This window comes from Chelonia mydas, chromosome 7 (assembly GCF_015237465.2).
Source record: "Chelonia mydas isolate rCheMyd1 chromosome 7, rCheMyd1.pri.v2, whole genome shotgun sequence".
Lineage (NCBI taxonomy): Eukaryota > Metazoa > Chordata > Testudines > Cheloniidae > Chelonia > Chelonia mydas.
In genome coordinates, this window is record NC_057853.1 from 12539215 (window position 1) to 12558010 (window position 18796).

The 18796-nt window shown below is 39.6% G+C and overlaps 1 protein-coding gene across 16 annotated transcripts in view; it reads left to right on the forward strand.

The window, feature by feature from the left end:
• CHL1 (cell adhesion molecule L1 like) overlaps positions 1-18796 on the forward strand; it is a 194568-nt gene that overhangs the window by 153587 nt on the left and 22185 nt on the right. For all 16 annotated transcript variants that reach the window (XR_006292260.1, XR_006292261.1, XM_043551564.1 and 13 more), the window contains 9 exons: positions 584-708; positions 4951-5052; positions 5284-5481; positions 6589-6659; positions 10258-10480; positions 14014-14129; positions 14290-14494; positions 14873-14995; positions 16448-16627. Coding sequence is in view for 14 of the 16 variants with exons in the window: in XM_043551564.1 (XP_043407499.1) it covers positions 584-708; positions 4951-5052; positions 5284-5481; positions 6589-6659; positions 10258-10480; positions 14014-14129; positions 14290-14494; positions 14873-14995; positions 16448-16627 (1343 nt within the window). In the remaining 2 variants the exon portion in view is untranslated. The remainder of the gene's footprint in view (positions 1-583; positions 709-4950; positions 5053-5283; positions 5482-6588; positions 6660-10257; positions 10481-14013; positions 14130-14289; positions 14495-14872; positions 14996-16447; positions 16628-18796) is intronic.

Here is an 18796-nt window from a genome sequence, read left to right on the forward strand (position 1 = left end):
AGATGGTTAGCGAGAGCTAGAAACATGAGTTTAAATAGTATACATTAAAAGCAGTGTGTTTCTGAGTGGTTGTGTCCCAAGCATAGGAATGAATGAAATGAGGGCTGAATTTTGCTCTCTGTATAGTTTTGCCGTTGAATTTGATATGACTAGGATTGGGCCCCTAATCCTATGAAGTGTCCAGAATGGACAACTCCTTTATTTTTTAGTCACGGAAGAGGTACAGCCCCCCACGCTCCACCACATGACTGAGCACATGCATAAAGACTGAGGGCCAGATCCTCATTGAGAAGTAAATCAGTATAGTTCCATTCAAGACAATGAAGCCATGCCATTTACACCAGCTGAGGATCTAACTCTGAGCTCTAAATTGCTACAAAAGTAATATTGTAAAGTACAATGTGTAATATATCTGCAGCTAAGACACAATTTTAAATAACAGACATACACCACCACTGTATTATTCCAAATGTGTCTGTTATCAAAGGCATGCATGAACGTCAGGAAAAAAATGTCTGTCAATAATATGCTTCTCTTCCAATTCTCTCTCTGATGCGTATGTAATTTCTTTTTTGTCCTGAAGGATAATTACTGAAATGGATACGTTGTTCATATCACGTGTGACGTTAGAGGATCAAGGCATTTACACCTGTGTGGCTAGTACATCTCTGGACAGTGTCACAGCCGAATCCCAATTAATTGTCCTTGGTAAGTAATTTTTTCCCCCTGGTTTGCACGCTACATCCAAAAAGTTAAACAATGTTGTAATTCAGACCAGTTTTTCTACACACTCAGTTCAATTTATAGAACATCAGTGGCCTGGTTTTCAGAGATCCAGAGCACCTGTATCATCTATTAATTTCATTAGGATTCTGCTTTCCAACATCTGTGAAAACTGGGCCCCAGAGCACAATATTCTGATACAACATCACATATAATAATGTCCTTGTTGAGCGCCATTCATCATTTTCTTTTGTGCAAGAGGCAATCACACCAGCCGTAGGAGCTGTTGAAGGCTGGAAGCTCTAGTTGCATTGGTGAAAAAGTTATGCTGTCACTTTGCAACCTCAGGGGGGAGGATTCCTCCATCCCAGCTTCCATAGAGATCTCTGGCATGCAGCCTAGCCACTTGGACTATCTTGGTTCCAGAATATGGTATTACAGGGGCCGGCCATGAGAATTTATCAGTTTTGACTTAGCTATATACATAAGTCTGCCTTGCTATTTGAATACACCCTATGCACCCCTTCAATTATGATTGGGAATATCTTTCCTGCAAAATAGTGAGGCAGTTTTATTTTGTTATCTAAAGTCCTGAAGCTAAAGTACTTATATGTCCCCCACTACCATAGTAACTGAGTGCCTTATAATCTTTAATGTCGTTGTCCTCACAAAATCCCCTGTGAGGTAGGGATGTACTAGTATCTATGTACTAATCAATTACTAAGGGCTATTGTTGTATTTGCTACGGCTAACAGAGTCTTTTAGTTCAAGCATTTGAGGCTCATGCTTTAAAATCCTGAGGTCCCAGGTTCAATCTTGCATCTGACAGCTTCGGGCTCATCAATCTCTATATGTGACACAGCCGTCACAAGACGGGGCCAGAGCACCACACAGAACAGGTGCAGTTACACCCCCATTTTACAGAAAGGGAACTAATTAGGGCTTGTCTACACTTGAACTGCTACCGCAGCACGACTTATGCCAACGGGAGTGGTTCTCCCACATCAGTGTAGGTAGTCCACCTCCCTGAGAGGTGGTAGCTAGGTCAATTATGTGAGTTTTTCACATCCCTTAGTGACATAGCTAGGTTGACCTAACATTTTAGTGTAGACCGGACCTAAGGCACAGGGAGACTAAGCGATTTACCTAACGTCACACAGGAAGCTAGTGGCAGAACTGAGACTTGAAACCCAGCTCTCCCAAGTCCCAAGCTGGCACCATAACCACTGGAGAAGCCTCCTTTTCTCCTGACACTGCTATGGACTGCCTGCAGCTCTGCCCACGTGAAGCCCTATTGAAGTCAAGGGTGGGTGAACTGATGCACCTACATGCAATCCATTGCAGAATCAGAGCCTAAGTACCTATCCAAGGGAATTGGATATTAACAGGAATGCTATTTTAAAGCAGAGGTGGGCAAACTACAGCTCGCAGGCCACATCTGGCCCACGGGACCGTCCTGCCCGGCCTGTGAGCTCCCGGCCAGGGAGGCTAGCCCCCGGCCCATCCCCTGTTGTTCCCCCTCCCTCACAGCCTCAGCGCGCTGCGCCGCCAGAGCTCCGGCCCACCGCTCCTGCCGGGCAGCGCGGCTGGCTCCAGCATGGTAAGGGGGTGGGAAGCAGGGGGTCCCGGGGGGAGGTCAGGGGACAAGAAGCATGGCAGGCGTTGGATAGGGGGTGGGGTCCCTGGGGGCGGTTAGGGGCATGGGTCCCGGGAGGGGGCGGTCAGGGGACAAGGAGCGGGGGGGGTTGGATGGGTCGGGAGTTCTGAGGGGGCAGTCAGGGAGCGGGAAGTGGGAGGGGGCAGATACGGGATGGGGGCCAGGGTGTTTGGGGAGACACAGCCTTCCCTACCTGGCCCTCCATATAGTTTTGCAACCCCGATGTGGCCCTTGGGCCAAAACGTTGCCCACCCCTGTTTTAAGGGCAAGCTTTTGTTTTTGTTTTAATTTAATCCATTTATTTTCCTGGCAGAGGCTGCAGCAGGACTTAAATCACTCACCCTTCAGGGTTTTGTATTTACTTCATGCTTTAATGATAAATGCTGGTTTTCAATAAAAAGTAAATTAACAACATGACATGCCTTTTATTTACAGTACTGTACATTTATACTACTGTGTAATTCAAGATGTTTGTTGACTATTTGTTGTACTACTTATGAAAATTCCATGAAGGGCTATATTCCCTTTTAAAAGTTGACCTGCTTGCGGGAAAAAATGGTCTTGATCCTTTTTTGTTTTTATTATAATGTATAAGCCAGATGGGGGGTTAAAAAAATCTGTGTTTTTCAAACTAAAAATTCAAGTCTTTTCTGTCCTTGAAAACTCTATGGTGACTAGAGAACTAATTTTGCTAAAAGCAAGACACCACAATTTGAGCAGGAAGGAATTTTTAATTGGTCTGTTTAAAACTGTTTGGTTTTGTTAACACCCATCAGTGACTAATGGACATACTGGAGAACATCTGTGTTAAAATAGAGGATCGCTGTCTCTCCAAATAAGATCTAAGAACTCACAACAGACATGCTCTGAGACCACAAGAGGGCCACTAGCAAAACTTAGGGAGACCATACTGGGTATTTCTGATATTTCAAAGGTGTAATACAACTGGGGAGGAGAGAAGAGGTGAAGAATCTTTCTAGCATTTTTTGCACATCATAAGCACGGTAAGAAGGCACAAGCTCACTTTTTAAAAAATCCTGTGCCTTTACCTTTAATTTAGTTTACATGCAGTGTCAGTCCTAGTTTTAGCCAATAATACAGGTGACTTGATGGAGGCACAAGGAGGATGAAGACTTGCTCAAAGCCTCAAAGCCCTACTCCTTAATCACATTGCCTTAGATTAGAGTGACTCCAGGAGATGGAACCATTTCCACTTTGAGGTTTGAAGAATACGTTCATAATGAAAATAATTTTATTTTTAACATGATTTTTTTAATTTCTTTCATGGGTTTTCTTTGTATTTAGATGTTATTTCAACAAACATACTGCCCCACAATACTATTGTTATGGGAAACTGTTCTTTTTCCTCAGACCATGTCAATTTCATAAAACGGATGGCACAATTGACAAAACAAGTCTCAATAACTGATGAAGATAAACATCTGTCAGTCTGAATGTGCCTGTATTAAAGGCATTCACTGTAGGATATGTTTCAGAGTAGTAGCCGTGTTAGTCTGTATCTGCAAAAAGAAAAGGAGGACTTGTCGCACCTTAGAGACTAACAAATTTATTTGGGCATAAGCTTTCATGAGCTACAGCTCACTTCATCGGATGAATCTGTAGGATTTTCACAAACATATGTTATCCCAAACCATAGATCGTCTCTAGTGCCTCTTATAAACTTGTTGAGAAACACAGGGTCATTCTGCAAACATGTCTGTCCTCCCATGCTGTTTTCCTGCTCTCCTGCTGGTTAATCCGTCTCTGTATATGCCGTATTAAAGCTTTACAAGTCAGATTCTAAAGTCCTGTATTGTCAGACCTCATATGTAGCTCTGAAAATCGGCTCTGACACAGACAGTGCATATGATGGAGTAGTAGCTGGGATTGGAATGACCCTGCTGAGAGAGTAAAAGTCACCTTCGTGGCACCGAGATGAGAGATCTAGCCAGGTTGTTATATCACACTCACCATCACAGCATCTGAGCATCCAACTGGCTTTTGTCCTAGCCTCTAGATAGATGATGAACTGAGTAGCTGGGTCATGAACTTTCTTCTCCACTCACACAGTATAGGGTTAAACTGGGAATCCACCAGGGATAATGCATTTTCTCCTCTCACTAACATTATAGGGGCATAGGTTTAATATCCGGGGAGGTTCATTCTTCTTCCCCCATCACTATGGTTTGGACCACAGTAAATCCAAGTGAAGCAAATGCAGCTTTCTATTAAAAACAAAACTGAGATATATTAATTATTGTATAGACTTTATATTGATGAAGAAAAAATAAATCGATTGCATTAGTTATTACAATAAGAGTACATGAGATTTCCCTGAAAAATGAATATAGCCATTCATAAAATCAGAGGATTCACTTTGTGTTTGTATAATAGGGGTGGGATTTTTAAAAGTGATTGTTGCTGGCCTAACCAAGTCGCCATTGAAGTCAGTGGAAGTTTTACCATAGCCTTCAGTTGGAGCAGTTAGGGCCAATGCACAGCACTGTTGAAATCTTACCCTAAATACATACCACTCACCACCTTTCTGCTATTTCTTCTTTATTTCTTAGATGTTCCTGACCCACCAGAAGAGCTACTTCTCTCAGAAAAACAGAACAGAAGTGTTAGATTATCCTGGAAAGCAGGAGACAGTCACAACAGTCCCATTTATGGTATGAAGGATTCTAGTACCATAGTCTTGCATTTATTTTTTAGAGTTACAGTGTGTCATTACCACTAGAATAAACAGACAAGGTTCATAGACATACTTAATTGTTTTTATTTTTTAAACACCTTTGTTGTAAATTTGTTTTCTTCTTTGCTTGCCATTGTATTTATATGGGCTTTAATGCAGAGTTATGCTTTTGGTATTATCTCTCTCATTTTTATTTTTCCCCGTCCAGAGTCCATTGTAGAATTTGAAGTGAATCGTTGGGAGCCTGGGAAGTGGCAGGAACTCACAAGAATCCCAGGGAACAACACAACCGTTGTTTTATCGTTGGCTCCTTATATGAATTCCCAGTTCCGTGTTATATCCGTTAATGATGTTGGAAGAAGCAAGGCTAGCGCATCATCAGCACGCTATGAAACACCTCCCACTGGTACATACTGTCATCTCATTTCCTGGCTATATATTTTCTAGAATAACATTTAATCCTATTTGTTCCATGAGAGTTTGAAATCCAACAGGGTTGCTTTCAGCCCAGTTTAAGTCATCTGGGACCAATTTTTTACACTCTTGCAAACCTGAATAACACCTTAGTACATGATTCGTCCCACTGAAGCCAAATGGGGCTCTCTGAAGATGTAGTTATACTCAATAGTCTCTGAAAAGAGAGGCCAGAGCTGTGACCCACACCAGCCAGAAGAGCTGATATCCTGCAAAGGGGAGCATATGCCACACATTTGCCAAGGGTGGCACAGCAGCAGTGCTCTCCTGCACGCTCTGAAGCTCTGGAGGACAGCATACTAAGTTAGGTACGATGGTCCAGGGGCTCCGGTTGGTTCTGTTGCTTAAAGCCCCAATATAGCCCTTTTACATACAATCAGTTGCTAGATAGGATCTTTCTCAAGATTTATGGTGAGTCTCCCAGCAGCTCTGAACTTGTCACAAATCTCCATTCACAACACATTTCTCATTGTAACACAGAATGACTGGTTCCTGAAAGTACTTGCAGAGGCCAGCTGTTCAGCATTGCATAGTAATTTACATTGCCCCAGCTTTATTTTTGCTTTAGGGTTTTTTGTTTTTGGGGTTTTTTTACATATATTGTCTCCGCTTCTTCCACAGCTTTTCAGCTCTGTGTCACACACTAATGATACGCCTTCTGTTTTTCCATTCCCAACAGGGGAAATGTCTCTTCAGCATAATCCCCCTACATCTGGTACTCTGAAATCCAAAAAGTCATCTTAGAGATATTGACTAAAACTAACCAAGAAGGCTGCTCAAGATCAAACTATATAAACTACGTATTTGTTCACTAACCCTCTGTTGTGTCAAGTTATTATGTTTAATCATGAGTTCTTTATTTACATGTTGGTTGGTTGCAACAAAGCCAAATCATTTGAAGTAAGGAAATTAGTGTGGTGCTTTTCACATCTATCTGGTTGTTTTGTGAAGATGCAGGGCATGGGGGGAGAGGGGAAAAAAGACAGGATTAATAAAGGACAGATGGCGTAAACTAATTTTATTCGTTCTACTGTTATAGCTCCAGACAAGAACCCAGAAAACATCCGAGTCGAAGCTTCTGAACCAAATGAAATGGTTATGAAATGGGAGGTAATTTAAAACTTCCTATCAGTGAAACTGTATGTGAAATGGTTTCTCCTTTCAAGCTGAAGATCCTGAAGCATTACTGAAGTTATCAGGATCATGTTAAGACAGTACTCACATTTTCAATATGGATTTCATGGGTTTCTTCCTGCTATCTGTCTTGTAGCCACCATTAGTAGACTCTATGGCTGAAATCTGAGGACCACTGAAGTCAAAGGCAAAGCCTCCATTCACTTCAATGGGGAAAGGATTTCTTTCCTTCCTCTCTTATTCAAAAATACATTTTTGACACCTGTGTGACAAATGCTATGGAAAAATGTAAGAAGGCCTGAAATACACAAGTGTGTAGTGGGAGAAGAAATCCCATATATAGCACATATAGAAAGAGCTGGAGAAGGTCATTAGCACAAGTGTCAAAGGAATCTGTAGAAGTGTTGAGGACAGAATTACAGCCTTCAGATTTCCAGACTGTTTGTCTGTAATTTATGTGCCATCTGTTCAGAGGGATATATTTTCTCTTCAATTCCAAACAAGTTTTAATAATTGTAGAAGGAATGTATTTTGTGTAACTGGAATAAAGCACATTTTGCATTGGATTTGGAAAGATTATTTCCCACCCTGGTTCTAGCAGAAAAGAACCATAAAAATTTCCTCAACCTGAATTTTCATTTTAGGTAGGGTGGAGCCCAGAAGTGAATGTGACCCTGTAAATCTATTGACTATTACTTTATTGTGAAACTTCATTCTGCAGAATATTCCATAGTCAGTGAGAACAATTCTATTTTTATAAGCAGTTACAGAGAGGCAGTTACCAACACAGACAGCGTAGGTTGTTGTTAATTATTTGTACTGCTAGCTAGACGTATTCTCTGCCCAAAAATCTTACAATCTACAATTCAGTTGTAACACAACATTTAAAGGTGAGAATGGAGTGGGATTGGATAGGTTTAGATAAATAAGAACAGACAGTGATTCTGGGTTCATTTAGACTATTTTTGGGAACAAATATTTTTATTTAGTTTGCTTCTTGTAGGCTTTGCAGCAGATATTCTATGCCTGGTACACACTGAATGCTTTATTTCCAGCAGACAAGGGCCGGATATGTACACACACTGATTCTGCAAAATGATGTTAATCTGCCTAGTTTGGATTAACAGATCAGATGAGCATTAGCAACAGGATTTTCAGCCAAGGCTTTGTTGCATTAAGCAAGATCAAAATAATAGTCAAGTGGGGCTGAAACTTAACCCTAAAGTGGAATTTATTTTCCAGCATTAAATTTTATTTTCTTATTTTCCTTTTAGTGCATTTGTAAACGATCAATTTTCAAAGTATCGTTCAGGTTTTAGTCAAGGGGATTTACAAAATTAAATCCCTGTGTAATGCTTTGGCAATGCAATGAAGAAGTCAGAGTTTAAATAACAATGATCATTTTCATCAGTCACGTGCTCCTAAATGTTATGCAAAATTGTTAATAAATGACAATTCAATTAATTGCAGTATTAATGCAGCTAATTAAATAGTAATTCAAATTAAGTCAATTTAAGATGTTATCCAGCAAATAGTTCAAATATAGAGTTCATGTGATTTGTTGGATTGGAGCTGTAGTGTATTTTTGAATGCTTCTTATGTATGGAAAAAAATGTTGATGGAATTATTAACATTTTTTTGCTTATATACATTACAATTAAATTCTAAAAGTAGTTTATAAAAACACATTGTTTAAGTCTAGATCTGAGCAAAATTTTTTGCACAAAACTTTTTTTGATGAAAAATACAAATTTGGCGACACTGAAACATTTCATGAATTCCTGTTAATTTTGCCAAATTGTTTTGGTCGAAAAGATAACCTAAAAAAATTCTGAAAAAAAAATGTTAATGTTTCGATTTTTAGTTTTTCAAAAGGGAACATTTTGATTTTTTAGGTCAAAATGAATTTTCCTTTCAAAAACATTTTAAAATGGTCAAAACTGAAATATTTGAAATTGAATGAAATATTTTTTGTTCAACCTGATTTGACTTTCTGATTTGCCCAAAATTTCAGCAAGGAAATTGTCATTGTTTCCACCATAAACGTTGTTTTAAAAAGTTTTTTGGAAATGCCAGTGAACCAAAAAAAACCCCAGAACAAACCATCAATGTGATTTTCCCAACTCTATTCAAATCCAACCCATATTAGTTTGTTACCATGTGATGGCTAGTTGATGGTCTGTGTGAAATGAATCTTGTGCCGTGGTGGGCAACCTGCAGCCCGTGGGCCGCACGCAGCCCATCAGGGTAATCCACTGGCAGGCCGCCAGACCATTTGTTTACATTTGCATGGCCTCTCACAACTGCCAGTGGCTGCGGTTTGCCATTCCCGGCCAATGAGAGCTGCAGGAAGCCTGGCTGCCACTTCCTGCAGCTCCGATTGGCCTCAAACGGCGAACCCCAGCCACTGGGAGTCATGTAAAGTCGTGAAAATGTAAACAAATGGTCTGGCAGCCCGCCAGCGGATTACCTTAATGGGCCACAGGTTACCCACCATTGGTCTAGTAAGGTGAGTGATTAAATCCAGTTTGCAGGTATGCACATCATAAGACTCACAACTGGTAGCTTTATTGGCAGTCTTCACAATGAACAGCTATGACCAATCTGATTATCAGGCCTCTACCACTGCCCCATCATTTATTCATCTCCTCAGGTGCACTCCCCCACAACAACTGAAGTAAATGGCAGCCTTTCCATTGACTTCAAAGGCTGCTAGATCAGACCTTATAGGGCCTGGTGACTGAATTATCCTATCAATAAGGGCTAACACCTCAGCTTTTTGATGAAAAATGGCTTGTTTTTTGTAAATGAAAACGTTCTGTGAAACTTTTCATTTCTTCCTAAATTTTCTGATTTTTCAACTAAAAAACCGTCAACTGAAAAAAATGCTATAAAAATTGAAAAGATTTTATGAAAAACAAACAACAAACCGGTTCTTTCTAAAATTTCTACAGAAAAGCCATACCATTTTCCAACCAGCCCCAGCTGACTCCATTTCATAGATTCATTCTTGCCTTACATCATGAAGAGTTTCCTCAACCAAGCAGTAAAAAAAAATAAAATTGGAGTACAGCTATTTATTACCTATTAAGTGTCTAAATCTAGTTGGGTGGAGTGAGTAAGTGTGTGTGTGGAGGGGGGGGGAGAGGAGTGGGAGTCGGGGAGGTTGGTGCATATTTAAGATTTTACAGGATAATCTAAATTTTAATGACCCAACTTGCTGTGCCACATAAAAATTTGAGATAATTTGTCTTTTACTTGTAATGAAGATTACGTATATTTATATTACCATAAAACTAAGAAAACGTGTCGCAAAACCAATTAGTGCATTCTATAAGTAGAAAGATATGCTTTAATAATTAACCTGTTTTAAATCCAGCTCTTATTCCCGCATGCTGTTCTAAGAATCATAACACTTTTCTTATAGCCATCTTAAAAATAACATGATGGGGAAGGTTATTTTTTTCTTGCAAAATATTGCAGTGTACTGCTTCAAAATTATTCTCCACTTAATCTGCCATTTTATGATCATAGCAACAAAGGCAGCTCAGTATCCCTTTAACTTCTTTTGTAGCCATTGAAACCCATGGAGCAAAATGGACCGGGACTGGAGTACAAAGTCAGCTGGCGACAGCAGGGAGTAGAGACAGACTGGAACGAGGAAACTGTAAAAAAACATTCCTTGACATTGAGGAATACTCCTACTTTTGTGCCCTATGATATCAAAGTCCAAGCTGTAAACAATTTTGGATCTGGTCCTGAACCAAATGTTACCACTGGATATTCAGGAGAGGACAGTAAGTAACTGAAACATTTTTGTAAAAATATATGGGGTAGATGATTCTTATGATTCCCAATATAAATGGATAACAAGTATTATTTGATCAGCTCGCAATTAAAAATGCTTAAATGTCACTCACTAGTGATCAGCATGTTGGAATACTAAAAGAAACAGAATTATTATGTGTCAGTTTCCTTACTATGAATTTTAGCTATCAAGGGCTTCATTTTCAGAAAGGTCAGTTATGCTTGCATATACCAAAATGAGTGTACAATTGCTTGTCTAAGTTGTGCACCTAATCATGGCTCCAATCCAACAAAACATGTTTAATGTTAAGCACTTTAATAGCCCCATTGACTTCAGAAGGACTATCTACATGCTTCAAATTAAGTATGTGCTTATGTACTTTGCTGGGCTGGGGCCTAACCCATTCATCTCAAACTACAGGGAGTAAAATGCTCTACAGGTAGATGCACATATTCAGTTTGTGGGCATTTTAGAATTAAAACAGAGCATACAGACCATTCAGCTTTTGTATGCCAAAAAGAATGCAGGAAATTGCAAAAAGAAGTGATGTATGCCCCTTCAGTGCACTCCTGGGGTGCAGGGTATCCAAAGGCAGCAAGAAAGAGGATGACTATGGCTCCTTGACACAGTTTACAGAATGGGCCAGCGACACTGAGGAAAGCAGGTGGCACTATCTTTAAGGATCCCCCCTGAACATTGAGGAATGTGTCAACACTAGAGTTGCAGTGTTTTCCAAGTAATATCACAGCCCTGCATGTGCAGTAGACACCTCAGTATATTTTACATTCCATATTGTGAGCACATTTTTGTCCATGATACCAACACACCTATCCTTTCTGTATTATGCAAGAAACAGAGTACTTTCTCATGAAATGACCTTCACAATCATCCCTTTCACACTGGATCTATTTGTACTGCTTCTAATTTGTACAGTTTGCAGCCGCACCAATATTCCACTCAATATTATTGCTTTTTATAGAAACTACTCTTACAATTGTGAGACACAGAGTCCCCGATTTTTAAAGGGATCCCAAACAGGTCTCTAATTTTGCAAGTGCAACTTTGATCTTTCAAATAACTGAGGATCCAGTTTTGTTCCTGTCATAACTGGAGGCCACTTCTCAAAGTGAGGTCCACCATTGATAAAAATGTTCTTTCCAATGTCTGTACTGTGTCTTTCTTCTTAAATGACTGCCTTGATACAAGCAATCAGCATTCGTGTCACAAACATCTGTTCATAGATTTGAAGCCCCTAAGGGACTGTTATGATGTTTTCCCCAGTTTCCCACATAAGCATATTTCATACTCTTTTGTAATATCAGCATCAGCTGTGATACCAGCAGTCTACCCATACTTGCCAATCCCTCGCACCACAGTGCTCTTTAGTAATCATGTTCCTCCAATAAACACTAATGCAAAAATGACAACACTAGTGCAGGGTCAAAGCTGGTGGAGTTAATACAAACATGCTTCTGGCTACTGTAAGATTGTAGAAATCCCTGGTACAATATCTAGACTATTGGACAATAGTCCCTCCAATCCCCCCTGACACTATATCATAATTTTTTCTCCCTTCTGTTGCTTAGAGAATCAATGTATAAAAGACATTGGGAGGATTATATGTTCCCCAGCTGCAGTGATGAAAAGCCAAGATTTCCTTCAGTAGACAAGCCAGTTAAGCAAGAGAAGCAAAAAAATCTTTTTAGGATTTAGGGATTGAAATCAATGAGGGAGTAAACACCAGTGTAGCCAGCTAGCATAGGGAGCCAAGATTCCCTGATATAAATAACAAATGCCCAATGCATTAGTCATTAGCAGCAGGGGCTGAGGACTGCTGGCAAGCAAGGGTCAGAAGTGTCTACAAATTGTACATCTTTCAGATTCTGCAGATTAAGTTTATTATGTAAAGTCGGGCAGTTTTCATCCCACGTCTGAAACCTTCAAGGTGTTTCCTAACAGAAAAATACATGGCCAGCTTGAATGGCCTACAAAAAAGCCTGCAAGGGATTAGCCAACTAAGACAACTGTTTACTTTATCACTTATTCAAATGGACAAACAACCAAAATCCTTCTTTAATCCATCATGCTGTGCACTAGCAACTGCTGAACTGAATGATCTTATAGATGTTACTGTTCCTCCAGCCTCTTTACTCTGTCTGCCTCTTGACATGAACTTAGTCTGTGCCTAGCCCCAATAGGTGCTATAAAAGCTATCATTATCATCATCCTAACATCAAAAAATGGCCCAAAGAGGAAACTCTTATGGACATTATACAAAGCAACTAACCCTCAATTAGGTTTTGTTTACAGATTCCACTGAATGACGTGTTCTAAGTAGATGAGTTATTAATGTTTGCAAAGTAGGTCTTTTACATGGCCTGCAATTTTTGTCATATTTCATTTTTCTGATAGTTTGTTAATTTAAGGCCTGACCCTGTAAACACTTACTACTGGGAGTCTAAATGAGATTGTTTATGGTAGTAAACAATACCCATCCCCTATTCCCTGGTAGTGAGTGCGGGGTTAGGGACATGTGGTTTTTCACAGTCACAATATTAACACTGAACATCATATCATCTGGTAGATAGTGAAAGTAAGTAAAAAGGGAGAATTCTCTGCATGTGTTCAGTTTCACTTGCAATATGCTTTCTATGGACCTGATCCTGTATCCACTGATGTGGCATTGACTCTGGGTCTAGGTATTTCAGGTTCTGGAGTAGATTTCTTGATGTTCTGTGGTGATTAAAACCCTATTCTTTAACCAGTTGATTTAGTTAAAAGAAAATTGCTTCCAGAAAGAACTCTAAGATTGCTTTTTTGAATGAGGCGTTAATCATAATTCTTTTTTTTATCCTCACTGATACAGATGTGACGGCCTCCATTTGGAACTGAACTGGGGGAATCTCCAGACTTAAAAGCATGAGTCTCTATAACTTGAGCCAGGTTGGGTAGCTGAGGGACGGACACTATGATCTTGTCTACACTTGCCTACCTTTGCTGTTGCGTGTAGGATACGTGTAACTACACGGCACAATGAAAGGAAGGCTACATCCACACTGCCTGCAGTGTGTAGCTACACGTGACAATGAAAGACACTGACAGTGGGGAGGCAGTGTGGAAAGACTCTGGGGAGCTGCCAAAGACTTTTCCCTCTGCCAGAGACTTTCACTGTGGCAGGGAAAGATTCCAGCACTCCCTGCAGCTGGAGCCTTTCTCTGTGGTGGGGAAAGGCTCTGACAACAGGGAGGCTGTGGGACACTACACTGCTAAATATAGCAGTGTAGATATCAGAGACACTGCTTTGGCATGTAGAGATCCATGTATAGGGTACATACCCTAGATTTCAGGCATGTAGGGCACTCTACTCACCTGAGCAGTGCCTCACCATCTGTGCTGTTGTTTCTACCCATGCTAGCTGGGCATGCGGTGTCTGTACTCTACACGCCAGCATAAGTGTAGAGCTACTCTTTGAAAATAAATCCTAGGGAGTATCCTTAGTATGTAACACCTACATATTTACAGTTCCAGATGCTGCTCCTTCAAGTGTAATGGTGGAAGTGATGAATAGTACACTAGTTAAAGCGATCTGGTCCAGCATTCCAAGAGACCGAGTTCGTGGACACTTAAAAGGATATAAGGTTGTCATAATTTATTCTTTAAATAATCAGATGTCTTTTCATGCTGTGTTAGGTGAATCCTGTCTAAGTTTAAAGCAATTGCTGTGGGGTTGGGGGAAATCAATGCAGTGTTCAACCCCATAGAACTTAATCTGTTACAGAATTGCCCTTCTCAATACAGGTCATTTGGTGGAAAACAAGGAGTTTGCTGGATGGAAAACAACATCACCCAGATAAACACTTCCTAACATTTACAGGAGACAGAAACTATGGCATGATTCCTGGTCTAGAGCCATTTAGTGAATTTCACTTAACTGTTTTGGCTTTCAATGCAAAAGGAGCTGGACCTGAAAGCTCTCCAACTGTATTCCAAACTCCAGAAGGAGGTAAGAAAAATTAAAATATGGGGGTGGAAGAAATTAAACGAACATCTTCATTGAAATCAGACCAATTAATTCTACTAAGAACTCTGTGTGACTCTATATTATTATGCTGGCATAAAAAAAAGTGCTTAATATGATTATCCAATAGAAGGGCCCAAGTCTATGCAGTAAATGGAGTTAACAAGGCCGAGGACTCTCAAAAGGTGTTTAGCAATCATCTTGCTGGATCAGACCCTAAGCATCTAGCATATGTTGACTGAGAATGGAGAATTGTACATATTGGATGAAATTATATGCCATACTAACAGGAATGTATGGAGACTGAGCTGCTAAGATATGATCTACATTCAGTGAAACTAAGCTAATTCCTATGTTTTCCAGTCCCTGAACAACCACGTTTTCTAAGATTACTAAACGAAGATAAGGATTCTGTCACTTTGTCATGGGGACTTCCCAGAAAACCAAATGGCTTCCTTACTGGCTACATTTTGCAATATCAGATAAGTAAGTACATGTTCTACTTTGATGTAGACTTTTAGCAAATAGATCATATTTAAATCAAACATTATTTTAATATAAAGTTATTTAAAATAGACAGTAACTTAAAACTAATCCTTTTAAATTTTAAGTAACAACTTGTTCATCACAGAAAAAATGTTCCAAAATTACAGATTTTAGTTTAGCCTGCTGGGGGCAGGCGAATTCCATTTTCCAGGGAAAAAGGATTTCAGCATGTTCTTTTTCTGTCTAGATAAGCCCAAAGTGCAATCATGATACATTCAAAGACTCTCAGACTAATCAAATCATGTAATACATGTTTTCAAATTCACAGACAGTTAACCCAATAGTTAAACAGCACATAGAATATTTATAGCTGTTTTTAGAAATGCACCTGACTCTTCAAAGAAGAAATAATTTGTGATGATAATTCATGAGTCGTGTGCATAGGCTTAGAATCTTTAAACACGCATAGTTGGTACAGCTGGGCAAATAATGCAAACTTTTTCTGGTGAATATTTATTCAGATTTTTTAATGATTTCTCTTCAGCAAATTCTCTCCCCCTGTTCGTAAAAACCCTACATTTAGAGTCAGGGTAATTACTGCTGAGTCATGATCAGGTGGGTCCAATGATATGTAACCAGGAGATCAAGGAAATAGAAATGTTTCTTTGGGGCCAGAAGGAGCTAAGGAGATAGAACAGATATGGTTCTGGAGCAGCCAAGTTTAGGGAGGAAAGTTTATGTTGAATTATGGATTATGAGTTACCAGTACAGCCAGACACTGGGGGTAAGTTTGGACACTAATTCAATGTACTCTGTTGAGAATGGAGTAGGCATACAACACACGTCGCCAAAGAACTTGTTTGTTGTGAACTTTTTGCTCAGCACTGATCCTTACTAAGGCAACTGCACTCTTACTTTTGTAGTACTTTTATAGGGGTGGTGGTTGGATGCTCTCCATTTTTGGAGAGGGCCAGCTATGGGTGTTCAAATTGCCATTCCTTAAATAGCAGCCAGCTACTATACTTTCTGGAAGCACCCCATAAACTTGCATCGTGACTGCAGGCCTACCAAAGTTTAAGGACATGGGCAGATGTTTGGGAGCAAAATGAAAATCCAAGAACGTCTCAATTAATGTGCATTTAGGGTTCTAGACAAACATTTTGCATAGCTCTAAAACTCAGGCCTTTCTCTTTTTTCAGTAACTAGATCTCTAGAATCACAGAGCCTTTTCAACTATCATAATACCCAATTGTGTAGCTGATTGATTTAGACATGGTAAATCCCATTTGAAGACTCACAAATGTATCAGGGTAGTAAGATATACATTTATTTAAAGTGCCATCCTTCCTACTTACTGTAAACTGCATCTTCTCCATCAGCTTTCTTGACACATTTGCATTTTGGTAACATTTAGCTGCCATGCTTGACTGAACTCTATTGTTTCTCTTTCAGTAAATGAGACAGATGAGATTGGAGCACTGAATGACGTCAATATTACAAACCCTTCGACTTTCAGCTGGAGGATTTCAAATCTGAGCTCGAGCACCAAGTATAAATTCTATGTGAGGGCCTGTACTATAAAAGGCTGTGGGAAACCAATCACAGAAGAGGGACTAACAATGACAGAAGGGAGTAAGTTAATGGGGGTATCATTTAATGATGAGGAGTTTTAATGATAATGGAAAGTCCATTGAGACTACTCCAGCTTTGACATTTTCCTCTCTAATTAGAGGAAGTTGTTTGCTTTTAAATTTGCTTTGCCTTAGCACAATCAGTGAACTTTTAAATGTAGGAACCCAGATACTCCAAACACACAAAAAAGGTTTAGCTATTGCGTGTCACTATACAGCAGCTTCAACCAACCAATCAACTCAGCTGATTTTTATCAAAACTAGCAGTTAGCTTTTAGTAACCACTAACAGGAAGTTGGAGAACAACAAAAACCTGTTTTCAATAATATTATATGGCTATATTCTGCCCTTAAATGGACATTTTGGATTCCAAGAAATATTAATGGAAGCCATGTGTTGTCATTTGAGGGCAGAATTTGGGAATCCCACAAATCAAGATTAACATAAGGCTAACAGTAGTGCACTTGCTCCATACATAGCATTATTTTCCCATAAACTAACACAGTGAAATACATTTGTAGGCTACTTGCTGTCCTCCTAAAGCTCTAACGTTCGATGATTTACAAGAAAATTAGAAGAACAAGCCAATCTGTCTTATTCAGCTGAAATCAAATACACTCTGCTCGGGAACTCTGAAAGTTCTACTGTACCAATGAACAAGTTCCTAGATATTAATCAACAATAATTGCTTTTGACATACCACAGGAAAGGACAAAGAAAATGTGATAAGCAGAAATGGCCTGGCTTCATCATTTTTAACACTGATAACATTGTAACCATGAAATTTAATATCTTAGCTGACTTTCACCCTGCATAGTCTCTTCAGGTGCTGAAGTCAAAGCACAGTTCCTGGCAAAAAATGATTCTTAATCCAGTGAATGTAGCAAGCCTGATTTCAGGATCCAGTTACTAAGAAGCGTTTAAGGCCCCGTCCGTGAAACAGAGACACCCCATTGCCTTTTGCCTTCTTCCACATGATTTAATCCTTAATGAATTTTTGTGCATAAAGACCTGGTTGTGCATGCGATGCCTCTCAGTATCCTTCCGAATCCATGCATGGATCTAAAGACAAATTTCCCACTTTTGCATCCCACACAGAATGTCCAAAGATTGCCTATCCAATGATGAAATCAGCAGCTCATTTAATTACATCTCTCGCACGCACACACACACACACTCTCTCTCGTGCTCTCCTTGGACTTCAGAAAATCTCCTGAATACCTGCATACCTGCAGTCTGTGAGAAATTATTTCCATGAATCAACCTACCCAGACCAGAGTACCGCGTCCAAATCTGGGTCCAGGATTCCACCTCTAATTCCACACATAAACATATTCCCTTGTTCATGAAATGATTCAGGACAGTTCTTATGATACCAGCAGATACCAAGGTGCAAAATATTCTATTATTCTCCCTTTGTAGTTCATGTGGACTCCCATCATCAAAAAGGCTTGAATGATAATGCTGCCCTCCCAGACCCAATACCTGATAGGTAAGGTTTTCTATCACAGACCAGATCTTATTTCATTTAAGCGACCAGACTCACCCTAGGCTGGGTTATTCTGCCACCTTCTTCCCCTTAGGTAACTGGCTGTGGTTGTATTACTGTATTGATCATAAGGCTGAACTGATGCCTTTTCACTGATCTAAGTCAAGCCCACCCATACACTGCATATGTCCTCCAAAACCACTGTACTGTGCAGCTGTTTCAGGGCCAAGCAGAATCTGGTGCTATATTAATAAATGGCCTCTACTTCCAGCATCCTTTTCGTTCCCCGTTTATTCTACTATTAAGGGAAGTGTGACTTTTTTGCTGGTAGATGAGATTAATGGCTAAATTGAAAAAGATAATTTAAGAAATCAGATTAAAATGGGTTAGAGTTTTGTCTTTGACAACATAATTTATATATATATTTATAATTTATATATAATTTATTTTATTTTATTTTAATTTGATCCCAGAAAAATACAGTGCTACTTCATTAGCCATTTATTCTTGTATTCTTTGCTGAGATCAGGAGTCCTACATTTGGTCATTTAGGATGTTGTTATTAATTTGCACGACCCTGTGTAACACTCTAGGTTTTAAAAGGATCTTTGTTGGTAACGCTGTCAGTAACGTATGGCTAGGAAACATGCAAAATTGGAATTTTGACATTTTAATTTTCCC